At 50.0% G+C, this 23,832-nt stretch overlaps 1 protein-coding gene across 3 annotated transcripts in view; it reads left to right on the top strand.

Annotated features, from left to right (window-relative positions):
- LOC125953941 (atypical protein kinase C) overlaps window positions 1–23,832 on the top strand; it is a 114,468-nt gene that overhangs the window by 17,598 nt on the left and 73,038 nt on the right. The window contains exons 1-2 of one of the 3 annotated variants that reach the window (XM_049683817.1): window positions 7,304–7,818; window positions 23,384–23,832. The exon at window positions 23,384–23,832 is cut by the window's right edge and continues 461 nt beyond it. The exons of 1 other annotated variant lie outside the window; for it this stretch is intronic. In XM_049683817.1, coding sequence (XP_049539774.1) covers window positions 23,760–23,832 — 73 coding nt within the window. In that variant the 5' untranslated portion in view covers window positions 7,304–7,818; window positions 23,384–23,759. Of the gene's footprint in view, window positions 1–7,303; window positions 7,819–8,665; window positions 8,836–23,383 lie in introns of those variants that run through there. One more of the 3 variants, XM_049683818.1, reaches the window with a different exon arrangement.

Below are 23,832 nucleotides of genomic sequence, written 5' to 3'. Positions count from 1 at the left end.
AATAAAAAAACGGTGAATTCCCTCCAACACGCGGGCACCCGGGTAGACAGAGACGATCGTTCCGGGTCTGTTTGCCGAAACCATTCTTCGATTTATTTATTTGCCAAAACGGAACCGGATGCGAAGCGGGTGAAAGATATCCGATTTCGCATACAGCGAATCGTCCGCTCGGCTCTGCTCCTGCTCCTGCTCCTGCTCCGGTTACCGCAGAGGATATAGGGTATAGAGCATTGAAAGCGAAGGGGAGTGGGGATAGAGTGGGGGTGGGAAGCCAGAAAGCCGCTTTCGTTGCGTTTCCTTCCCACGTCGCGGGTGTGGCGCACATCTCCTTGCGAGAGGACCGCTTATCGTTCGACCGCTTCTCGGATTTGCGCGACGCCGACGACGACGACCGCCTGTGGGAAGAAGGAAGGTGGCCACGGTGGCGTGTGTTGGTCGTTCTGCAGCAGCCCGGTGCAGGCCGCAATGTCCCGCAGGCATAAGGAAAATGAATTTATCATTTCACCGTTCCCGTTTTGTGTGGACCTTTTTTTCTCTTTTTCCTCTTTTTTCGGTTTCTCGTTCCACGCAGTGTGGCAGCTGCTGCTGGTGCTGGTGCTGCTGCATTTGCCAAGCTTAGACCCCGCCGGTTAGCTGCAGTGTCCAGACCAGGAAGCGGGGGGAAGGGGCACTAGGGTGCTTCTGGGGACTTAATTTTCCGCACAAATATTAGTATTCGTGAGCGTGTTTGAATTGCCGCGCTTTTCCGCCCGGCCCTGCTCTGCTCTGCGTCCACCAGATGCGCCAGGCCGGCACTTCCGGGCCAGCGTTCGATGGCCTGGTTCCTCCGGGCCTTTGCATGCACCGTGTTCGCCTCTCGTTGTTACGGTCCTGCTGCTTTCTCGCTGGTGGTGGTTCTATTCAAGGGTAGAGGCAGCGGTTATCCGTTTTCGTCTCACTTTTTCTTCTTCTTTCCATTTTTCTTTCCCTTTACCGTAGCTTCCACCATCGCGCGGTTGTGAAGTGGGAATTCGTCGTTGAAAACCCAGTATCCTTGGATCGGTGTTTAGCGAGGATTCCGTTGTAATGCCAGGTGCATTAAGCGACGGCTTACGTTGATTCGCATTAAAAAAAAAGGTCACTTTTCGTAACCTTTCTTTTTTTCTTTTGTCGACGAAACATTGATTAATTTTTATAAGGGGCCCATTTAATTCTAAAACATTTGAAATAAATTAGGGGATGCTTTGTTTTTAATATGTAAACAGCCGAAACATGCTTTCTGGAAGAAAGTTTGGCACGATAGTGAACTATCTGAGACAAAATTGGTATTCTTCCCTCAGATAATCCTGGAATGGGCTTCAAAATTTTGAATTTAACATTTTTGAAAACATTTTGAAGTAGAAAATATGATAGCTGTGGGCGTCAAAATATCATAAATTAATAGTAAAATCCATAAAAATATACGTCATTTAATATCAACGACTTGTGGTTGCTTGTTTTCTATGTTATATCAGATTCATCATTTTGCTTAAACATGTTACTATTAAATATTAACTAAAAGCCTCTCAGTGACCTGCTTTTGCTGGGTAACTCATTGGCTGTCGCCTTTTCTTTCTGGCACAGCAACAGCTTTTATGCGTTCCGTTCGCTCCTTGTTTTATCCTCGCAAATGGCGTAATCTTCTAGCTCTCTTACTAGCCTGATAGTTCCTGAGCCTGCAAGCAATCCACCAAACCCACTCGAAAGGCCTCGAAAGCCCACACCTTCAAAGCAACTCTCTCGCCCACTTCCTTCATTGTTGGCGCGCCCAAGGTGTGTCACGTTTTTGGCATCAAAAAGCCCTGCTGACGACGGGCGACTGGTGCCACCAGTGCTGCTGCCTCCACTGCTGTCTTATCGCATGAACGCTTGGTCTGCCTTGACACATTCCATTGGCACTGATTTGGGCCCACTCCAGGACATGGGGCGGCCAAAGGCTCTTCATTTAATTTCCATTTTCGATGGCAACGGGCAGGAGGGCACAGCACCTGGACAATAAAACGGAATGCCCGCTCCCGGGACGGCTGCTGGCTCCGGGTTTGTGTCTGCTGCGGATGGATGGACCATGCGCCATTGGAATGCAGCGGCAGCCCGCCCGCCCGCCGTATCCATTACCATTCTGATCGTCATCATTGGTCTCTCGGGGGTCGACGTACCGCCCGCACTCATTTGCGGTGGTGGGTGATGGTCCGAAGAGGGGAGGGGTGTAGTGTGTGTACGTGATGCACCAAAAATCAAGCCACTCTCGGTGGCGCCACCGCGCGAAGGACGGCTGCTGCTGGAATGCTTCGCGATGCCGAACGAGATGCGACGCTTCGGTCAAACGTGCTAAAAAGGCTAAAACTTACCGTACCACCTTTCCAGCGAGTTGCCGGGAATGTTGGCTCTGATGGTTCCACCAAATGGGGCCACATCTTACTGGCCGTGACTCCCGGACACCGGTTCGACGCGGTTCTTTCTTTCGCGCCGAGTCGCGCCGAGAAGCCAAGACGAGCTAATTGGTGAACGGTAGAGTGAGAGGATTTTTTTTCTGTTCAGAAGAAATTTATTGAACGACGTCTTCTTCCTGCCGGCACGGTCCGCCCTCCCTACCATCGGTATCATTCGATTACTCACCGCCATCTTTTCTGGGTATTTCGGGGCCCAGCGTCTGAGGATGGAAGGCAGGAGGAAGAGAAAACGCAGAAGGAAGAGGAAGGGGGAGGGTTGAAATTCAAATTCCCTAATTCAAACGCGTACGACTGCCGGAGGCGCTTTGCGAATTACGTATTCGTAGAATGGACGCACCACTTCATTCCGTCGTTCGATTTACATTCGTCCGCCGTTTGCGTGGGAGGGTGGGTTTCAAGGACACTTCACCCCCCCCCCCACCCCTCTCTAGCCTACCTGGTAGCAGCTTGTGGCAGTTACACCATGATCATCATCATCATCATCATCGTGGTTGGTGTGGCCATCAAGACGTGAGTGAAGGTGTATGTTTTTTGGTCCTCGTTCATTTTTTTTTCATCGTCCCGAAGAGGGGAGGAGCTGGAAAGAAGGACGTTAGGGCTTGACTTGACTTGGTGGTGCCGTCGCAACCACCGACCAAGGGACACTCACTCGGGGTTCCCCGTTGTGAACCGTGGAAATGACCACGTACGCGCCATAAACGATAATTTATGATCCAAATACATGTCATAATCTGTCCGGTGGTGCCATGACCATAACGGCGGTCCTGCCAGGTCAGGTCTCGCGGCGGCTTTCGCGGCGAGAAAAACATATTTTTTGTGTGGACCCTCCTCCGAGTCCACGGGATATGGCCGCTGGTGGTGTGTGGGGCTTTGATTTTATGGCAAAATCATTTCACAGGTAGCGCGCTCACTATGCTGTGTTTGAGGAGCGCAAGAGATACCATATCGATGATGATGATGATGATGATGATGATGATTATCATCCGACATCACCGTGTGTGTTACTGTTGCTATGATCAGTGCTGCTGTCATCCGAATGAAATTGAATCAATAACATGTTTTGACGGGGCTACTTCTTAATAAATAAGATAATTCTTTAGGAAAATGTCAAACACATTCACCTGTCGTTTATGCTGAACCCGCTGTCCACGCGCGCATCTCGTTTTCGTGACACGGCAGTTCGAGTTTTGGACCAACGGAATGAAATCATTTTTATGCTTCGCTGCCTCGACTCCGTGCTTCATGGGAATCTGGCTCGTCTCTCGTCGGTAACACGGAGCGAAGCGACGATGACTTCTCTTTCTGCAGACGCACAGCAGCAGACGGACGCGCTCGATGAAACTTTATCGCCTATCTATTACGGATTACGAGTGTAGCCAGAGTGGGCAAAGGTAGAGGGCACTGCGGTGACGAACGCGACTCTCACATTGAATGTTCGATTTTATGTATCTCTTCACGCCGCAGCCGCCGCCGCTGCCGGCAGACGGTGGGCGCTTTTATGTGCACAAGACGACAGGCCAGAGACCGCCCACCACACCACGCGCCGGTCGGTCGGTCGGCCTGGAACACACCGATCCCGTTCCTGGCACGCGGCGAATGCGAATAAAATGAACACCATTCATTAGTCCGCAATTGCCCGGTCGTTTCGGTTGATGCTTTTACTTAATCCCCGTGCTAAATGCGTATCGTTTTTTTTTTCTTTCTTCTCTTTCCCGTTTCAGGTGAGTGTTAACACAGCGACCAATCCGGTCTATATCCGTCCATTGTGCGGCCACCGCGATTGTTTCTGGCTTTAAGTGTCTGGTCCTTTTTGGGCCGAGGGTATGTAGTTTTCCATTAACAACTTATTCTTCAATCTGTCACTCGAGAAGGAGCAGCAACACCGGGACACAGTTGTATGCTGTTAAATGGCGACAACCGAACCGAACCGAAATTGTTTGTCCGATGGAGGCGCCTGGTTGCTCGTAAAACTTACCTCGATCATTTCTTTGTTGCCCTGGCCACCAGTCACAAGGGGACACTGGAGGTGGTGGGTTGGAGAAAAGTTTACATCCTCTGCAGCATAATGTGCTCCTTCCCTTTCTCCCCCGCTCCAGGCAAATTCTAATAAACTCAGAGTGCCAAGGGTGTTCGCTTTGAAAAATGCTTTCGAAATGGAATGATGGAAGTTTTGCATAAACTCCGGGTGGGGTCCGTTGGTTGAGTTCGGTTCTACATAATTTGACTAATTGTCTCAAGTAATGTTTACCAAACTGATCGGTGGTAGGGGCCATGGGCAGAGGCAACGATGCTTGTTCCTGTAGCAACATTGTAATGCTTCGGTATGTGCATAATTACATTCCTCCAGTCGTCGACCGTGCTCGGCTGCTTGCTTCGAGTGTAGAAAAAGCAAAGCTCACGGAATGAATCCAAATGGTCAACTGGCCGCCAACCCGGGGTGTATACAGCGCACATAGCATTGCAGCGTGAAAGGTTCTCCGGCAACAGAATTAAAAGTTGAACCGGCAGCACCGGCAGCGCGACCAGAGCGCGACCAGAGCCTGAGCTGAGCAACGCAAATCGGATGGGAAAATAGTTTGTTTCCAGTACTTTTTAAGTGTTTCTTCGTCTCCGTGTCTACTACATCCGGGCATATCCGGGCCGGAGAGGTCTATGACAGTTAGTTTGCTTAGTTTTTGTCTTCGGAAAATACGAAGCAAACAAAAAAAAAAAACAGAAAGAGTGGAAAAAGAAGCGAACGAAAGACAAAACCTTCTGTTGGTTGCTTTGCGAACTTTACGCGACACCGAAGTGGGAAAAGGGGGGGAAGGGAAGCAGGATAGCTGGGTAGGTCCCGGTTCGGTCGAATGCGCGCTGGGCATTTCGGCTAAAACGCAATTGTTTTAGCAGTCCTGGCCGGTCTGTCTGGCTGGCTGGCTGGCTGCCGGTGCGAGCAAACCAAAGTTTGGCTATAAAGTCGTTTGATTAAAAAACTTTGCGTCTCGCAGTTGGTCAGTGCCCGAGTGCCAAATGCGCCAGGGAGTCCTTTCGGCGCTTCGTGACCTGTGCCGGTTCGACTAGCGCTAGGGTGAGGGGAGCTGGAGACGCCAAACTTTCGATGTCAATCCATGTTTGATAGGATTCTCAGAGGTATTGACAGCACAATTATCACGCGCCTATGTCTTCTTGGGAGGAGATGACGAATTCAAGAGTACGCACATCTCGTCATCGAAAGATCATCAGTATATTTGTGTATTGTCATCGTTAAGGCAGTGTGCGCACGAAGGGATACCTTATACTCTGGAGGAAGTGCCATATTGTTGCAAAACGTTGATGTTCTCAGTGCTTCTGTGCCGCGATGCATAATGCCTTTTTCATTGCCAGCCAGCAGTATAAAGGGGTTGTGGAATGCCGTGTTGCCACGGTTCGCTCCGGTGTTTCATTTAAATCAGATTATCATCTTGCGGCACGTGAAGACGACACCGTACATGCGTGCGATGGGCATTCATCATCGCGCGGCAGCAGAGCCCCCCGGTCGAGACGCCAGTTGTTTGATTTATGCCCCGGAGCAAATACCAAATACATCAGTCGTCACATTCCCTTGATGCACCGTTTTTCGAGCATATGCTATACATTCCACAACCGTACCAAATACACACCATCATATTCGACACACAAATTATCAACTTAAGAAGCGTGACGCACGTGTTGGCGTTCGTAGTGCACGGGAGAAGAAAGGTCATTATGAAACGGCAAACAACAAGAGAAGCACCGTTTGTGGTAATGGTTTGCGGGGGTGTGTATGTGTGTGGTGAATGGGAGATAACAGAAGTTTGATGGCGAAACTTGAGCCTATAAATTTGAAGTAGTTGTCTTTTTTTTTTGCTGCTTTCCATCTATACACCACCTGGAGATGGGCCGTGGAATGTGTGGAATTTTAAACGCATCTTCCGCATGCCATTCGAGGGCATAAAAGTCGTGTAAAACAGTAGCGTGTAGGCGGTTGCGGAGGATGCGATTGTGTTCCACGGTACTTGAAGGGGCGCAATTCACGTGCGCATTTTTCTTGAGTCGTTTGTTGTGGAAGTGTTTCAATCATTTAATGGATGAAATGTGCCTGAACCGCACGGGGGGGCATCACTATCTCATTTTCAGTCAGCTGGAGATACTGGTATAAATTTAGCAGCGAGTTCTTTGGATTGTTGTGGAACTTATTTTCCTTTTCTAAATATCGTACACTCCACTTATGATCGTATGTTCGACGTTCGGTGACTTCAAGAGCAGTCGTTTATTTCATCGTACTAAGAGAATTGCTCTGCCTGAACGGTGTAGGTGCTCTATCAGTTGTAGACTTGTCTGCAAAATATCGTTGCCGCGGTATGTCGGACAGGATAGAGCATGTTAATAGTCAGACATTGATGTCGAGACATCCACACATCCTTCTGGGAGTACTGATGTGTTCTTCCCTATATCGACGTGATTCCATTTGCTACCTTCCCCCCTCTAGCTGATAGCAGCACCAACACATGGATGAAGTTGGTGACGTAGTTCCGGAGCTCACGATTGAAACTGACAGTTGAGGTTTGTTGGGAGCAGTACTTGGACAGCTGTGCTGTGTTCTAAGGACCGGGAGTCCTAGAGAGTGAGAGCGAAACGTTAACCGTCAAGAAAGCTTTCAGCGAGTACGGCTCTCGCTCTCTCCAGGCAATCCCCCATCTCATCGGTGAGTGCTACTGCGCAGAGAGATGTTATTACTACTTGGCCACACAACAGGCACAGAGAGCGCGCCAGAACGGTGGCGCCACCCGGCGTCCGGTTACACAACTAAGCGTCCGCGAGTTGACATATCCTTTCCCGGTGTTCCTAGAGTGTATGTATGTGTGTGTGTGTATTTTCTCTTCTACTCGAGCTCTCTTTCTCTCGAGCGCGATTCACGTCATACATTTGGAAGTCGCGCCTCGTGACTCTTGCTCACTGACGCACACCATCATCACCACTACCACAACTACCAGCAGCAGCATGAGCGTGAAGTGCAAAAGTATGTTCGCAATCCTGGCGTAAAGAGTATTGCAAAAGCTTCCACCATTGGCAGTCTCTCAGCGACACAGTCTCGGGGCAGTTGTCAATACACAGGACACAGGCTCAAACGCTTAGCTAGCCATCCAGTCAGTCAGTCAGTCAGTCAGTCATTCAGTCATTCAGTCAATCAGTTTGTCAGTCGGATTCAGATTAACTGACACCCGCACAAGCTGTATTCCTAGCCATCCTTGGCCACTGCTGCGGTATTGTGTGCTCTTTTGGCCCCTGTGTGCTTCGCTAGTGGCGTAGTGAACGTCCCCGGTCATCCCTTTCATCCGTCAAATCGAATTCGGTAGGTTGGCAGTGAAGACAAGCACCGTCCGCTATCGAATGGTGTGCCTATCGATGTAAACTCCCGAGCAGTTGGAGAGGAGTTCCGAAAAAGTGAATCATAATCCGCGTGGTGTCGCCTCAATGGTGCCTTGTGTCGTCCGGTCACAATAGTGTGCCGCCTTCATTTCGTACGTACGTGACAAATCACGGCCAAGTCTCTCTCTCACCACTCTCGACAGCCCAAAGCGCCCCAGCCCGGTGGTGTGGGTTCTTGTGACTGTGCGAAGGTTTGAGTGTATTTTTCATCTGTTTCTACGTGGTGGACTTTGACGTACCGTTTTACCCTCTGCTCTCACCTACCTTTTGCACATGCAAAACTCGTCTGGCATACCCTGGAAAGAGCTGTCAAATGGTGGTTGTGGTCGCGTTTGGGTGTTGGACCGAGTACGCGAGTGACGATACTGCATCGGCAGAAGTTGCGCCCCTGGAGGAGAGGAACGAGCTCCCCGAGAAAGTGGTGGAGCGTGTGTAGTGTTCGAATGCTGATTTCCGAGGGTGGGGCCTCGTGCAAGCGGATTCGAGCATTTTCAGCCGTTGAAAGTGTGTTACGCACACCCGGGTCCCGGGAAATTCGGTTTGGTCACGCGTGTCCTGGCACGAGGAAAGCGGAAAGCCAGATCTCGAGAGCGAGAGTTTAGGATGAGTAAGCGCTCCTGGAAACATACACACTCACTCACTCTCCCTCGCTCGCTCGCTCGCTCTCGCTCTCTTTCGCGCTACGTTAGTGTGTGACGGTGTGTACGTGTGTGCGTGTGTGTGCGCGTGTCCTAGCGGATGAGGGGTGGCAGGCAGGGAATGTGAGCTTCGGGCCCGGGAAAGCAGAGGACGTGGAGAGTGGAGTTTTCGCGGCCGTTTTTGCTGCAGCCTCTCTGCAGCGCGCCTCGTGCTCTGTGCCGTGCTGCTATTGCTGCTCACTCGCTAGTGTGTGGACCCCGGGGTGTGGTGCCGTGTGACCTGTCAAAATCGGACCAACAGTGTGTGTGTGTGTTTCTGTGCGTGTGTGAGGCGTTGTGTGCTAAAGAAGAGAAAGATCAAGTGTGCAGAAGTTGCTGTTTCGAGTTTACTTACAGCAATAGTTGAACACAGAGGCACAGAGGTTTGCTAGTTGTGCTACCAGAGGCTTGGTGCGTGATCTGTTCGTGATGCGAGGGACACCGGGATATGGCACATTAATCGAGGAATCGATGAGCAGCGAAGCCTTCGATCCAGATGTTACAAAGCAAAGTAGAAGCTCCCTAATGTTTTGGTGTTGTACTACGGATTGTCTTGTGTTGCTCTCTTTCACTCTTTTTCGGTTGTATCTCGGTCTCTTTGGTTCATGGTATTTGTTTTGCAATTTTTTCCACACCACAAAATGATCGACTATATCCAACGATTTGATAAAAAAAGAGGACGCAGTCCTTTAAAAGTGGATTGGAATGCAGCTTTCAAATAATAAACACTTCTACTAGCTCCCCACAAAAACATACACCTGGATAGGGATATCTTTAAATATTGCAGTAGCAAGGGTCTTATTACCCATTGACTACTTTTATGGAAAATTAAAGCTTATGGGCAGCTCCTGAAGCACTCCCTTATGAACTCCCTTCACGCGGCTCCAAAAATTGTTCAATACTATTGTTTCAGAATGAGTGTTGTAGAGTTTGATACAAAAAAAACAATACCCTTTCAAATTTATTTTCATTCATCGGACCATCGGGGGGTTATCGCCTAAGAAGGCAGAAGAAGGAGGAAAAGGTCTTCTAATACGGTCCGAACACGGTTGTCCAAAAATAAACCCAAATTTTCCGCTTGACTTCCGCAAGTCTAGGCGGACAAAATGCGGCAAAAAATGGCCTTCAAGCAGCCAACCTGCCACGCCGCACCTACCGGGAGGCCATGCAAATGCAGACATGCTGGCACTCCACCGACTGTGAAGGTCAGCAGTTGACCTTAGTACAGGCTTAGACCGAACTCCGTTCCGTACCTCGTTCTCGGCACCCGATTTTGCTTGGCAAAATGTCACTCCCTTTACGGACCGGTAGCAAGGTCCAGCCGGATCTTGTTCTAGCGTTCCGGTCCGGTCCGGTGTCGCAACAAAAGAGGGTCATCGAGCAATCGAGCGAAGGAAGGCTATCGGGTTTGGCTGGCTAACTGGCTGGCTGGCTGGTTGGCACACTTTCGAGATCGAGAATCCTTGGCGGTGACCGGTAGTGGTGAAGCCAGCACACCGAACCGTTCGGAAGTTTTGCTTCGTTACATCCATTTCTTTTGTGGTTGCTAACCCCTTCGAGTGAGACCCCTCCGAACCCCCGGGGGCTGTTCCGGTCTCCCGGTGTTCCGGTTCGTGTGGTGTGGCCAAAACTTTTCACAGCGATTTAACGTGACAGCTGTTGAAGAGTGAATACGGGATGGAGTAATAGCAGACAGCACAGAAGTCCCTAGGCGGACCCCCAGACCACAGGATTTTCTTCTTGTATTTTCCTATTCTTGCATCGTGGGCGCAAAAGAAGGTCGATAAAGATGCAGAAAAGGGGATGTTTGTTGAAACCCGAACCGTCCGTGTAGCATCGGTCGGTGGTGACTACGGTCCGGAGGAATACCGCCAGCAGCATGATGCTTTTCGGTGTGAAAAGCTTGTAAACTTTTGAAACCCGATTGGAAGGTTCCGTTTTCCATTTATTCTTGGAGGGAATATTTGCTTTATTCTGCGCTGCAAAGTGCTTTCACCAATTCACTCGTAAACTTGGGTTGTCTGACAAGGCACGAGGAACGAAGTTAGACTCACCTCCCGTGGCGCATCCTTTTCCACTTTCACACTTTCTCTCGAGCCGGACTGGAAGTGGCGAAAGTGGCGAACACAAAAGTTAAAGATGTTTCGCTCCGCTCGACTTGCCCTGGCCACGCGGTGTGTGTGTGTATGTGTCTGCGTTGTTGTTGTTGTTGTTGTTGTTGTTGTGCACGCTTGGTTTGCTCGACTTCTGCTGCTTCTTCTTCTTTTCCCCCAAACTTTCAAGTCTATTCCCCGTCCAAATTGTTGTGTGGTTACTGGCCCAATGAGGCACGCCACCGCAGCCGGTGTGAAGGAGGGACCGGGACCGTGGTGTGCCGGGGCTAGATAGCTCACACAGAATTTCATTTAACCACAGGGCTGTGTCTGTGTATGTATGTGTGTGACGAAGGCGTGGGGAAGAATCGACGAAGGGGCGAGTCGCCCAATGGGTTATTAATTTTGAACTTTATTAACCAACTTTTGTGAGATATATTGTGCCACACACACACACACAGAGCCCTTTCCTGTGTGCTTTCTTGGCCACAAGGTTTCGGTCCCCGGGCTAGATTGAGTTTTTACTCCCGACGGCGTCCGGTTTTTGGTGTCCAGCGGCTGCTGCTGCTTCCCAGCAACCCGAAATCCCGATTCGCTCGCATCATAATTGCTTGTGTAGTTGAGTTTTTCGGGTGTGAACGGTGATTTGTTGTGCCGGCCAGAGTGCTGCTGCTGCTGCTGGTGCTCCTACGGTTATGGGATGAAATTCTGGGAAATCTGAACCAACAGCGCGCGTCGTCCGGTGTGCGTGTGTGTGTCAGTGCCTTTCATTCGATAAAGTATTTGTTTTTCGGTACGGAAAGGGCCTTTACTACCCCCGGCCAATGGCGAGTGGTGGCGGTTATTTCATGGTGGGCTGCATTTGGTAAATGGAAAATCACTCCACAAACAAACGATACACACGGTGCGTTGGGGTGCGGGCGAGTAACTTTTTCCAACTGCGCTCGATTGGAAAACCCGTTGAGCTGAGCAAAACCGAGCCGAGGGCTCTGGTGGCATATTTATTAGTAGCCGGTTATTTTCTCTAAACTCGGGTTGTTTGCGGGTATCCCTTGTTTGATCGGAATGTGGAAACCACCCTAGGACGGGGTGAATGGCATTCAATGGACTGTAAATGACAATGCACTCTCTCCCACTCCTCCCGGGAGCCGTGGGGCTATGAGTAAGGTTGTTTTTTTTTATTCGTATCCCCAATCACGAAGGAAGACGGGGGGAGTTCGTGGTGTGGGGAGAGATGGGTGGGACGACATGTGACAACCCGCTTTTGGTTGCCCAAACCAAATCCCAACCTCCCCGGCTGGTGGTGTCGAGTGTTGTTTGCTTGGAAGTGCGTGAAATTGAATCGTGAATTAGGGAAGGGCCAATGAATGATTTATGTTAGTGTATGTGTACGTGTGTGTGCGTGTGTGTGCGTGACCGCTTGATGTTAATATTGATGGGTGATTATTTTCTCGCTAGCACACACAAACACACACACAAATAACCGCATGAGTGCCAAATGCAAGCTCAACCGCGCGCAATGGTGAACGGTGTCGAGGGAAATCTATTGTTAATGCTTTCCACGTCAGCACGCGCTGCTGGATCGTTGGTACAGCATCCCGAGCTGGGTATGCGAGAGTAGATTGAATGTGAAATGGAGGCGCGCAACATACGAAAAGAAAAAAAATGGCGGAATAAAACGTTTGCTGATTTAAACGCTCATGAAATATTTAATGAGTTCACAGCACTCCAGCAGTAGCCATAGCAGCATGCCAAACATGCAAAGCGCACGAACGAATGGACGCTCGGTTGTGCCCGCTCGTACAATCACCATTGCCACCACACTTTGGAGAATGAGTTTCAACCCGCGTCGTGAAATATGTTTATTTGTTCGCGCGAGAAAAAAAAACCGTATTATCGCACCAGATTGCAAATATATATTTGATATGATTGTTGTTACTGCCAGCGGTAGCGAGGACACCTTTGATGTATCACCAGCACCACCACCTGATTGAAGCTGTTCCACTGAAATGCGTGGTTGAACTCTGGCAAACATGTAATCAACGAATGTGACGAGGGTTTGCTAAACTGTTGTTTGACGTGAATTGGAATACGATAAATTAGGGAAAACGAGAGCCACGCGCGAAGAGAACACCTTTATCATCATCATCAGCATCATCATCATCGTTCGGTGCACCGAGGATTCGGTTGATCGATTTGTTTGAGCTTCACACTTTTGCTGCTTTTGACAGATTTGACAGCCGGTAACAATGCCGTCTCGCCAACTTTGTGCGGTGAACTGATTTCCTTCCTGGAGAATCAGCATTTTCTGCGGGTGGGGTAGTTGGCTTTAAGCTTTTGTTTTCGTGACTTTGAATCTCTGAGGCAAAATCCGCAACCAAGCATCGCTCCAAATGCTACAATCTGTACCCGAGAATTGATGGGTAAATTCGAGCAAACCAATGGTCAGTGAATGAATGGCGGTGGAAAAGGGGCTCCAAAAGGTTCCTGCGTCCTTCCAGTGAATTTGCGGGAGGAACCACCCCAAAAAAAGGGTAAAATCTTTGCTGTAATCCATTTCCGCCAGACATACAGTTTTACATCCGAGCGGATCGAAATCTGTTTCACTTTCAATCGGTACAGAAACTCGTACCGGATGCGGAGTTGCAGGGACACGGGGAAAGCAGCAATGTTTATCGCTTCTGTGGACAAACAAACACCTTCTTTTGCTACTGCCGCAGTAGAGGGGCGCGGAGCGACGTGACCATCGTTTCCTGATGAACAGAAAAATCGATCTTCTAGCTCGTGTTCGCCTCTTATGCTTCTTCCGGTTTTGAATTCGGCATCCAGGCAAAGAGCACTCCTTCTCCGTGGCTCATTTTGATGCTTATCCTTCCGATCCAGACACGTGCGGCGGATGCGTCATGCCAACGAGGGGGAGTGAGAGATTCTTTTCACGAACCAGACACACAGATTCAAATGCAGAAGAGAGGAAGCTAAGGGGAGGTTATGGTATGGTGTCGTCATTGTGTTCGTCATCCTCTTAGACCTCCTGCCGGTCGAGGGAGAGGTATCTTGTTTACTCACCGTCCGGACGGCCGCCCCGAAAAGCGAATTCACATTTTGTGATTTGATTGTTGGCCGTGTGGCAGCGTATCTTCCTCGCTGGGGGATTCGATCGCTCCGTCCGTCTGTCTGTCTGTGGGCCCTTGTTTGGCTTTCATTCAATTTAATGGTTCTCTTTGGTATTTCAATGACATTACTTTGTCAGAAGCTGGGGTAGTTCAATCATAGCAGGGGTGTTTCTGTTGGAACATTTAAAATATTAGAAGCCGATCTGGATTTCAATTGCGATGGAGGCGCATGGTAGCTCGCGGATGGAGGCGCATGGTAGCTGGTACATTTCATCAGGAAGAGAGATGTTCTCTGCAATCGTGCGATAGAAGCATCGTTTTTATTCTTAAATGCTATAGAAGAGCATTCTGGCATTCGAATTAAATAAAATAGCCGTATCACGTGAGAGAAACACGCGACCTTTGGTTCGTGCGATTCCTTCGCTAGTTCCGTGACTCGCCTGTAATGCATTGAATGTAATGTTTAAAAGCGAATACACACACTCACAAACACCGATCAAGGCTGTGGAGGCTGAAAGAATGTGCTACAATGTTGCTGCCAACAGTTGCGAGTTGCTCACCGCTTGTGTGTGTATGTGTGTGTGTGTCTTGGTGTGTTTTGGCCTGATGTTATGTCGCGTGGCATGTTTTTCGATCGAAACCACCACCACCACCACCGTCACCCCTTCGATCGGAGTTCGGTGGCAATGCGATGTCCTTCAACACACCCAAGCCCAAGCGATGTTTGCGCGTTCCTCGCCCGGTAGTTACCCGGCTGCCAAACCGGCAACACCTTGTTCCCCACTCGTCTTTCCACCCTTTCTTTCTCGCTCAGCACATTCCCTCGCCCCCAGCATGGACAGCAACGAGGCGCAACTAGGTCAAGTGCTTTTCACTCAGACCTCAGAGTCGGAGTTGGAAGCTCTCTCGTTCTCTCTTTCCGGGGGCAAGGGTGGAGAAGTCAGCGGTGGGGTGCGGTCGTAGTTGCGAAAGTGCTGACTGTTCCGATGCCAAATCGATGACTGTTTGGCGATAACATTGGCCCACTTCTCCGCCAACGCTCGGGGTCCGGTCCACCCTTTGGGGGGGGGGGGTTCCCTTACGTACCAGCAATTCGATGTCCTTGCTGTGCCGCGTGTGCCATCTTGTCGGCGCTGCCCACCCCTCGTATCCGTGTAGCGGATGGACGAAAGGAAGAAAAAGAACTTGACACAAACAAATGGCAAACCATCGGCTGACCAGCAGCAGCCTGCCTGTACCGCGTTTGTGCTTGGCACGGCACGGTTTTGGTATCGTTCGGTCAAAGTTTGGGCCCCGAAAACCAGCCACACCGATTGGCGCAACTTGTAAAGTGCCCTGTTCCTCTTTCCGTTGGGCAATAACGTTTCGTAACGCGGGCACAGATATAGAGGCAGTGAGATGGTCGTGGAAAACCCCAGGAATTGATCAAAACATCGTGTTGTTATCTTTCGCTCGCTGCTGAGTGCAATCTGTAAATTAACTTCGTAGCTGTTCGTTGTTCAGAAATGGTTGGAAAGAAACCTTTTACAAATGTTTACAAAATGCGAAAGTGCTAAACTGATACTTTGGCGAACATCGCGTTAAATCATTTAAAAGCAATATTATAATAGCAAGCAAAGCAAAAAGCGCAAAAAAATATGGTCTGCGTCATTGTAAGCCTTTTGAATGCTTGCTCACTCGCTTAATCTTAGGCTTTTCCATCCCAACTGGTGCGGCTTCCATAACCACCAAAACGCCAATGCCCTCGCCAATGCTGTCTCATAAACATGTTTTACAATTTTACTAGCACCCATAGAGTGCCACAGTTTAGTGTGTGGCGCAGCGAGGTTCGGTGGCTTTTCCGGTTGTTGAAAGCTAGCATTTTGACCCTTTCAATCGATCCGCCTCACGAGAAAGGTTAAGCGCCGCGGCTGAACCCAAGGTTGCGGCGTCCGATTCGCTCCGGATGATCCGGCCTCATTTTAAACAACGGATCTGGATTTGCTGGAATTTGGCCGGTCGCTGGTCGGAAAAGCCTTTTCAACACAAAGCACAGACGAGCGGGCGCGCCATTCATTGTCATTTCTGGGTGCGCCATTTTCGACATTTATGTTGTGTTTTTTTTCCTGTTTTCCTATTTTGGAGAGGAGAAAATGCAAACACAAATTCCCATCCACCTCCTCTCCTGCTAACCCGGTTTGCCGTGGATCATGTCTAAAACAATTTTCCTAAATGACGGAAAAATGGTTCTCCATGGAGCGAATGGCGATTCGATTACCCGGATCGCATCATGTTTCTGTACCGAGCGAGGGAGGCTCATTTGGCCTCGCCTGACGAATGTCCTTCGCTTGTCTCCTCCAGACCACCACACCCCCCTGGAGGGGGGGCGGGTCCAGGTCGATGTATTCGATTTGGGCCCGTTGGTGGTGGTAGCTCATCGGTCTAAACAAACGGTCTCGTACATCATACCATCGTCCGGGGCGACTGTGCTGGTGCCGGTGGGGCCGGTACTCGGGTATGTGCCTTGTACCGCGTTTGTCGGTTTATTTTGCAACGCAAAACGAAATCGATGAACTTTTCCTTGCTCGCCATTGTGTGGTTCGATTTCTCGATTTTTCTCCCGTAACTCCGGTATGTGAGTTCGATAGCTACGTTGTTGTTCCATCAACCCCCGGCAGGTTGAAATCCATTTCCACTTTTCCATAAAACATACTCGTGCTCAGGTCATGGTACTGCCACTATCTCCCGTTCCCGTGTGAGACCTGCGAGTCTGATGTTGATGTCCGATCAGTCATCGGTGTCAGTGCTTCTAATGATCCAACCATTAGTATCTCATCAGCGAACATAGGTCGCTGCTGGAACAGGGCAAGCTGTGCTGTTGCCTTCCTGTCTGGCTGCCCACTTGTAGGTTGGGAATGGAAAGGAAAGGAGGCGAATGGTGGAAAATTTATTTAAAAACAAATCATCCCTTCTCTCCTCATACGCTGACACGTGGCAGGGGTGTGCCTTATTCCCTTACTTACAGCCCAACTCGCTTATCATCCCCGGCAACGGAGCAGCAGCAGAGAGAAAACGAGACTTTCAATCAAATCTCTAGCATCATCAGCAGCTACAGTCCGTGAGCGGTAGAGATAGAGGGAGGGAGAAAGAACGAACGAGAGAGAGAGAAAGAGAGCAAGGAAGCAAAGAAGCTCGTCCGTTGATCATCCATCCTGTAGCTGCATTACAACCAGACCTCCACAGGACGCTGTTGCTTTGCTACGCTCGGCGGAAAAATGGGTTACCTAGAGAGGGTGAACGGGTGAAGGAAGAGTGGGGGAGGTGGGAGTGTGGGGGGTTGAACGTGGGCACATATCGGTCATAAAACCATAATTGATGTTGGTGAAGTAGCAACGCCATCCATCCGCCGACGCCGTTGACGTAGAGACGAAAGAGACAGAAAGCGGGAGTATGGCGCACAACCCCCCCTCCCACGCTCTCCTGATCCGGATAAGCTTCCTCCGTTTTTTAGTCGCTTCAGTTCGTGGACGAACGGGGACGGGGTCAGGAGGAAGAGCTGGTGGAGTCGTGCGAGCCAAATGAGAGTAATTAATTCTGAAACATTACCCCCAACTCGCGGTCATCCCCTTGCGCCGGCGGGTTTTTTTTTTCTTCCGGGGGTGGGGGTGCGGTTTCATAAAAAAGAGAGCCGGAAACAGAACCTTCCGGTGCAAGGGGAGGGTGCAAGGATGGGTATGATGAAAGTTTGGGTTTACAATTAAGCTGATCATCGGGAGCAGCGGGCAGGCAACAAAGGGGGGAGGAGGGGGTTGCAACCAACTTTTCGGTTGCCAACACACACACACACACACGGACACACGGACCCGCGTACCCTCAACCGGTGTACTACTGCTTTCTGGTTTTCGTACTTCGTAATTCGTCTGACATGTGAGTGTGTGAGTGTGTGAATGTGTGTGTGTGTATATCATGTTACTGCCCTCTACCCTCTGCTGCTGCTGCTCCCTACTACTGCACATCACAACCATACGGAGTTTTAATGAGCTCCGCTCTCAACACTCTCTTCTTTCATTCCGAACCATTTCTGTTTTCTGTTTGCTGGAAGGCGCAAAAGTTGGCTGCCTCCTGCCCCTCCCCCCTCCCTCCCCCTCCACGCACCAACTTGTCGGTCTCTATTTGCTGTGCGGTTTTGAATTTGTTTCGTAATGTTTTGCGACTCACTGTTTGGAGTTCCCGTTGAATTCGTTTGACGGTTGGTCTCTGGACATGTTTCTCAAGTGTTCCTTCCTCCGGTTGGACGTGTTTATGCCCGTGTTGTAGTGCATTTAACCTCTCCTTACCGCATTACTCTGGCATTACCCTTGCTTTAACGGAACGTCTTTCCTTCCGAAAGCCAATCCGATTATCATACTTCTTCGGTTTGTCCGGAGGCGGTCACCGCGTTCGCTTTCTCTTCCCGTATCTCTCTTTCTCTCCTTTTGAGGACTGTGCAACGCCAGAGAATGGTCCTCGCGCCGTCACTTTCGCCTTCCTTCCTGTACCTGTACGCCAATCGATCGAAAGCTGTTTTCGGTGCAACATTCCCATCCCCCCTCCCTTCAAACAACCCACCTAACCACCCCCAGAGCACGTGATCAGTGACGCCGCTAATTAGTGTTACTCTACAACCCCCCCGACCCCCCCCCCTCCCCGCACCTCATCCCTCCATTGGGGGTTTCGCGATGTCCTGGATGATGATGATGATGATGCTGTTGAAGCTCGGACGGTGGTTGCTGTTGATGAAGGGAAAGGTAGCGACGGGGACGGGAGAGCGAAGCCATTTCATTTCAAACAGATAAACACTCTCCCCATCCCCTCGCGAAGGGTGCTGATGGTGGTTAGAATTTCTCCTGGGGATGTAATTAATTACCGTGTGGTGGTGGTGCGCACGTTCCAGCAAACACCACCGCGGAAACCATTCAAAGCTCTGTGTATATATGTGTGTGTGTGTGTATTCTGGTCTTTCGCTGGCTGGCTGACTGTTCCTCCCCGGGGAGGGGAACAGACCAGTGGAATTGGGAGGATCACCGCCGCTTGTCCTCGCGATGGATCGATTTTCCACCGCCGGTCAGGGAACAGATTCCGCGAGGGATTTTACTTCGGGTGATTGGATTAGCTTCTCTCTCTCTCTCTCTCTCTATCTCGTCTATCTTTCCTACGGCACGTGGTCTCTCTCTCTCACTTTCTGTCTCTCTTCTGGAATCTGGGTGGCACAGCTGATGGAGGGTGGGTGGAGGCGTCTTGTGGGTTGCTAATTGATTGGATAAAAATTTATTACGATCCACCGGATCTCTCCGCGCGCTCTCCTCTCTCTCTCTCTCCCCGATGAGCGATTGTTCGATTCGTTCGATACGATAAACTCCAGGAAAGCGGAAGCTAGAAACTGGAACCCGAATGCGCTGCGCTGTCCGTTTCGTTTGTCATTTTCTTGCAAATTTTCGCGAAATTTTCTAGCATGGCTGGCAAGTAGGTGTTCCATGCAAATGCGCTCCTCAATGCGCCCGGTTTGTGGGGCCCGTTACATGGCATGGTATTTCGATGGTTTTCATCGAGTTTTCACGCTACCACTTTCCCCGAAATAACCGATTGATTGGAAAGGAGCCATTCGCCATCACCACCGGGCCCCCGAAACATGTCGGAATGTTGATGTTTGCGGTTCGGCAATTAGCGTAAGCCACCCACCCCACCCAGCTTAAATCGGCAATTGATGATGTGAAGCACACACACACACACACACACACACACATGCATCCTTTACCGGTTGGTTGTTTGTGGCGGGGATAAAAGCATTAAGCACTTTGAGTGCTTTCGCCCTCGATTGAAGGTCGCGGAGAATTCTGGCTCCGGTGGTCGGTTTTTCCATCCGTCGGTCCTTTGCAGGGAGTTCCATTGGCTACCTTAAGGGCGCCATTGTTGTGTTGTACCAGGGGCCCGAGGAGGACAGGTTCTACCTGATTCTGCGAAACCATTCCGGCGAGTGACTAACGAACGTCGTGTGTAAGGGTTGTTGGTCCATAATCCGACCACTAGAGCGAGCAAAGACGAGACCTGTGTCTCACCACCACCGCAGCGAACTCGTCGCCCCCTTGAGGCGTTCATATTTATGCGCGGCCTGATGATGATGATGATGATGATGCTTGACTTGCCCACAAGAACCGCCGTCGCCGCCTTCCGCTCGCGATTGTGTGAAATATTCGAACGGAACGGAAGCTATGCCGCCGCCGTCGAACTCGACAGAGAATGTGGCCGCGGGATGTGTTTACATGCACGCGCCGATGGAAGAGTGTTTTCTCGCACCTCCTTGTCTCCCCTAACCCCGTACCGTTTCACCTGCAGGCAGGATTGCGGATTCGTTTTTATTTATTTTCAATGCGCCCACCGGCAGCGTTATGTACCTGGCGCCTATCTGCGTCTCTTTCATTTGCTTTCAGGCCTGCCACACGTGCACACACATACGATGATGCCGAAGGGCTGGATGCGAAAGAGATACTTCCTGCCACACATGCATGCGGGGATTCAATTCCAGGATGTGTTTGCCACGTGGCACGGGTAGCTGCTGTTGCTTTTGCTACTGGTGTTTGTGCTCCTCTTACGATGGTAAAGAAAAAGAGGAAAAATGAAGAAAATTCCTCTTCACACACACATACACAAACACACACAACGAGGGGGGATTATGGTCGTGCTTGATTGAGGACTGTGGCGGTTGATCCTTGTTCGCCCAGCCAAGCTTAAAGCGAGCTCATGGTCGAGGTATTCTTTTCCGCGACTTCCTTCTGGATGTGATGCGAGCCTTTAATCTTGGAAATGGATCCTTGGCGCGCGCGCGCGCGTGTGCTGGCAGCTGGTGAAACAATGGCACGGTGAAGTTGTTTCGGTCGTCCGCAATCGTCCAATTTGCGTGCGCGCTGCTTTCCGATCGATTGTCCAATGTGTGTCCTAGAAGGCCGACACGGTGCCGTACCTGGCGCAATGCAGACTGGTGAGGTGCTCACTGCACGCGTGTGTGTGTGTGTCCGTCCTTCTCGGCGTATTTTTAACACTTGGAACAATGACTTGGGTATCGCTGGGAGCATACATGAAGGGGTTTGTTGAAGTGCAGGTATATCGTCGCAGGACGACTACTGCTTTTCAAAACTCGTCTTTCTATCGAGACTGTTGAGAAGGAAGAAGTGTTGGACGCTGGCTTGGATAGGGATTGTTGTTGTTGTTGTCTGCTGTCAGGAGAACATTTCTTACGGGTATAAATAGACGCACCTTCGGTTTACCGATTCGTTGGCTGTGTTGCATCAGACTTTGCTGAAGGTAGGAGCAGGCTGCACTCCAAGATCACGGTCAAATGAGGAACTCCTGGTTTGTTCACATTCGATATCGCTTCCCGGGGATTCGTTGCTTCTAGTTTGTTGGCAATTTTCTCGAGTCCTTGTTTGGAGGAGCATAGAAAGAGATCCGCAAACGTTCAAAACCCGTTATACCATTATCCAACTACTTCTGCGCGCATACACACACACACACACACACACACACACACACACACACACTCTCTCGATCATTAGTCAGGAAAGTGTCGCAAAGTGAAAGAGAGATTTAAAGTGCAACAACTTCTCCACATAAACTTCCTTCGTTACTTTCATGGTATTGTGCTGCTCTACCGCAGAGGGTACAGAAATAACCACAACCAAAGGACACCCGTTTGATGTTGCGCCCGTTGGTCGGAGCGTCCGTGGTTTGTTGCCAGCAAGGCCATCGCCGGATGGGGTACAATGTTGAAAATTAGAAGAAAAAAAACTGCATCCCCAATGCCCCATTTTGCTAGAGTGAACATTGCACGGACACACCACGTACACACACACTTTGTGAATACGTCAGCGGCAATGGGCAGTGTGAACGTGTGAGAATCCTTTATAAAACCGGGTGTGTCGGGACAGAGAAAGAACCACCACGCCGGTGCAGTGAGTTGGAATGTACGAATTAATAACAGGACTGCCAGCAAACGAACCTCCCTTCTGAATTCCACTCTCTTACTCACGAGTACGGTGGCGGGAAACTTATTTGGATTCTTTTCAACTTCTTATCAAGTAGTGCACCTTGTGCATGTGTGTGTGTGCGCGCGCGCGCATGAGTGTGTGGAATGCGATGAAGTATGTTACAGTAATCTCAACGATTCACTGTTAAAGTTCGTTGAAGCACGTATGGCAAGAGTGCAACAACGGTTGAGGGAGGTGTGTTGGTGTATGCGTACGTGGAGTACAGACCTCCCAAGTAACGAAGAAGCAGCGCTTGAAGCAACTTGGTGGATGCAACTTTGATGCGGTGGCCAATTATGCTGTTAAAAAGCCATCATGTGCTTCATTCTGACTTGATAGTTGGTGAAGTTAAGATTTCATTTCAAAGTCACTCCTCGCACCGGTCCGGATATCAGTTCGTCGAGCACTGGAACAGCTAGTTCCTGGCATTGGGACCAGGAGTAAGTTCATGGAATTTTCAGAAATTCTTGAATGGAACCCTCCTAGAGGTCTATGGTACATTTGGAGGCTAAAGGGACGCTCTCCTCCTCACGTTCCGAGGTCGTTAACCTCTTTCAGTGGAATACTGCTTTCAAACATGGCGGGTAGTGAGTTCGGTGGAGTACCCGGGACGGTTGTGTCGGTTGGGACGGGAATAGGGCAAAAGGCAAAACAAAACCCTCAGCTATGAATAGAGTCTCGGGAATGACTCGTCGTGTCCGGGAATATGGCTGTTCGCTCTGTTTGAAAAACGGTGGCAGACATCGTTCGCTCATTCGCTAGCCTTGAGCTTGAACATGATGTGGCGCCATCATGTGGACCCCCTCGACCCTCGGTAGCTCGGTACTGCACCGTCATCAAAGTGATGATGATTGTATGCAGCTGCAACCCCCCTCCGAGTCGAGTGGCGGCGTGCCTTGGTTCGGCGACATTTTCTCGAATCCTGCAGCTGACGGATACTGGCGTAAAAGGGGAGCAGACACCACCACCACACCCCACAACGGCGCACGTGGTCTGTCCTGTCTGACGTATGCTTTTCAATACCCCAGTGGTGTGTGGCCTGCAGTATTCGAGGACGACGATGTCTGGAGGATGGATGTTGACAAGTGAAGGCCACCCCTTCACCTTCACCGGTCCTGCATCGTTTCATGGAGATCGTGTTCTCTCTTTCGCGCTGCATGAAAAGCAGGAGATACGGAGACACATCATTATGTCGATATTTATTATTCACGTCAGTCCTCAGTGCTTCAGTGTCACTTGTTGTATTGTGCATTGCTGCTCCTTATGTGTGTGTGTCCTTATTACGTTATTCGTTCCGTTCCGTTCCGACCGTAGTATCAGCCACATTCCCGTACATTTCTGCGCTAGCTACTATCCTTCTGCAAGCTTTGACTTTTCAATAGTGAGTTTGTAATAGTGTGGCCATGTGATAACCTCGTAATCTGGCTTTGATCTTGTACTTGTGGAATGTTCCAAGGACTTATGGAAGCTCTTCTATTAATCAGAACGAACTGTACAGCTGAATGAACTGCATAAATATGCCCTCAGTCTATATCATCATATCACTTATTGTATTTCAACGTCTAGAGTGTGTGTGTGTGCCTGTGTATGGGTGTGTTTCTAGCGCAAGTGAATTAGGTTCGGAAGGCAGTGAGTGAGTGTTTCAACAGTAGCTCTACTGTGTGACATCGGTTGAACGGCAACCATTTGCCAAGCTCCCCTTCTTTTGTGGCGAGTTGGATTGGTCGCTGCTATACCAGTGTATCTGTGTGTGTATAGAGTGTATCCTGTGTGTCGATTGGAAGAAAGCAAATCATTCTACCGGAAGTAGCAACATCTCAAGGATCATCGAGAAAAGTGTGTCATTCCATCCAACCGTGCCGCACTTTTCCTTTCTTCCTCCCCCATCCATTCCCTTTTCCTCTGGTTCGCTGCGTAGAAGCGTTTGCTAACGAACAACGCCATGGCCTGGGGTTACTGGAGTGCAACGGCAGTCGATCGTGGTCGATCGCCACGGCGTAATACGCAGCTGCCGC

This window comes from Anopheles darlingi, chromosome 3, assembly GCF_943734745.1.
Source record: "Anopheles darlingi chromosome 3, idAnoDarlMG_H_01, whole genome shotgun sequence".
In the NCBI taxonomy this organism is placed as follows: Eukaryota; Metazoa; Arthropoda; class Insecta; order Diptera; family Culicidae; genus Anopheles; species Anopheles darlingi.
This window is presented reverse-complemented; position numbering and strand designations above follow the sequence as displayed.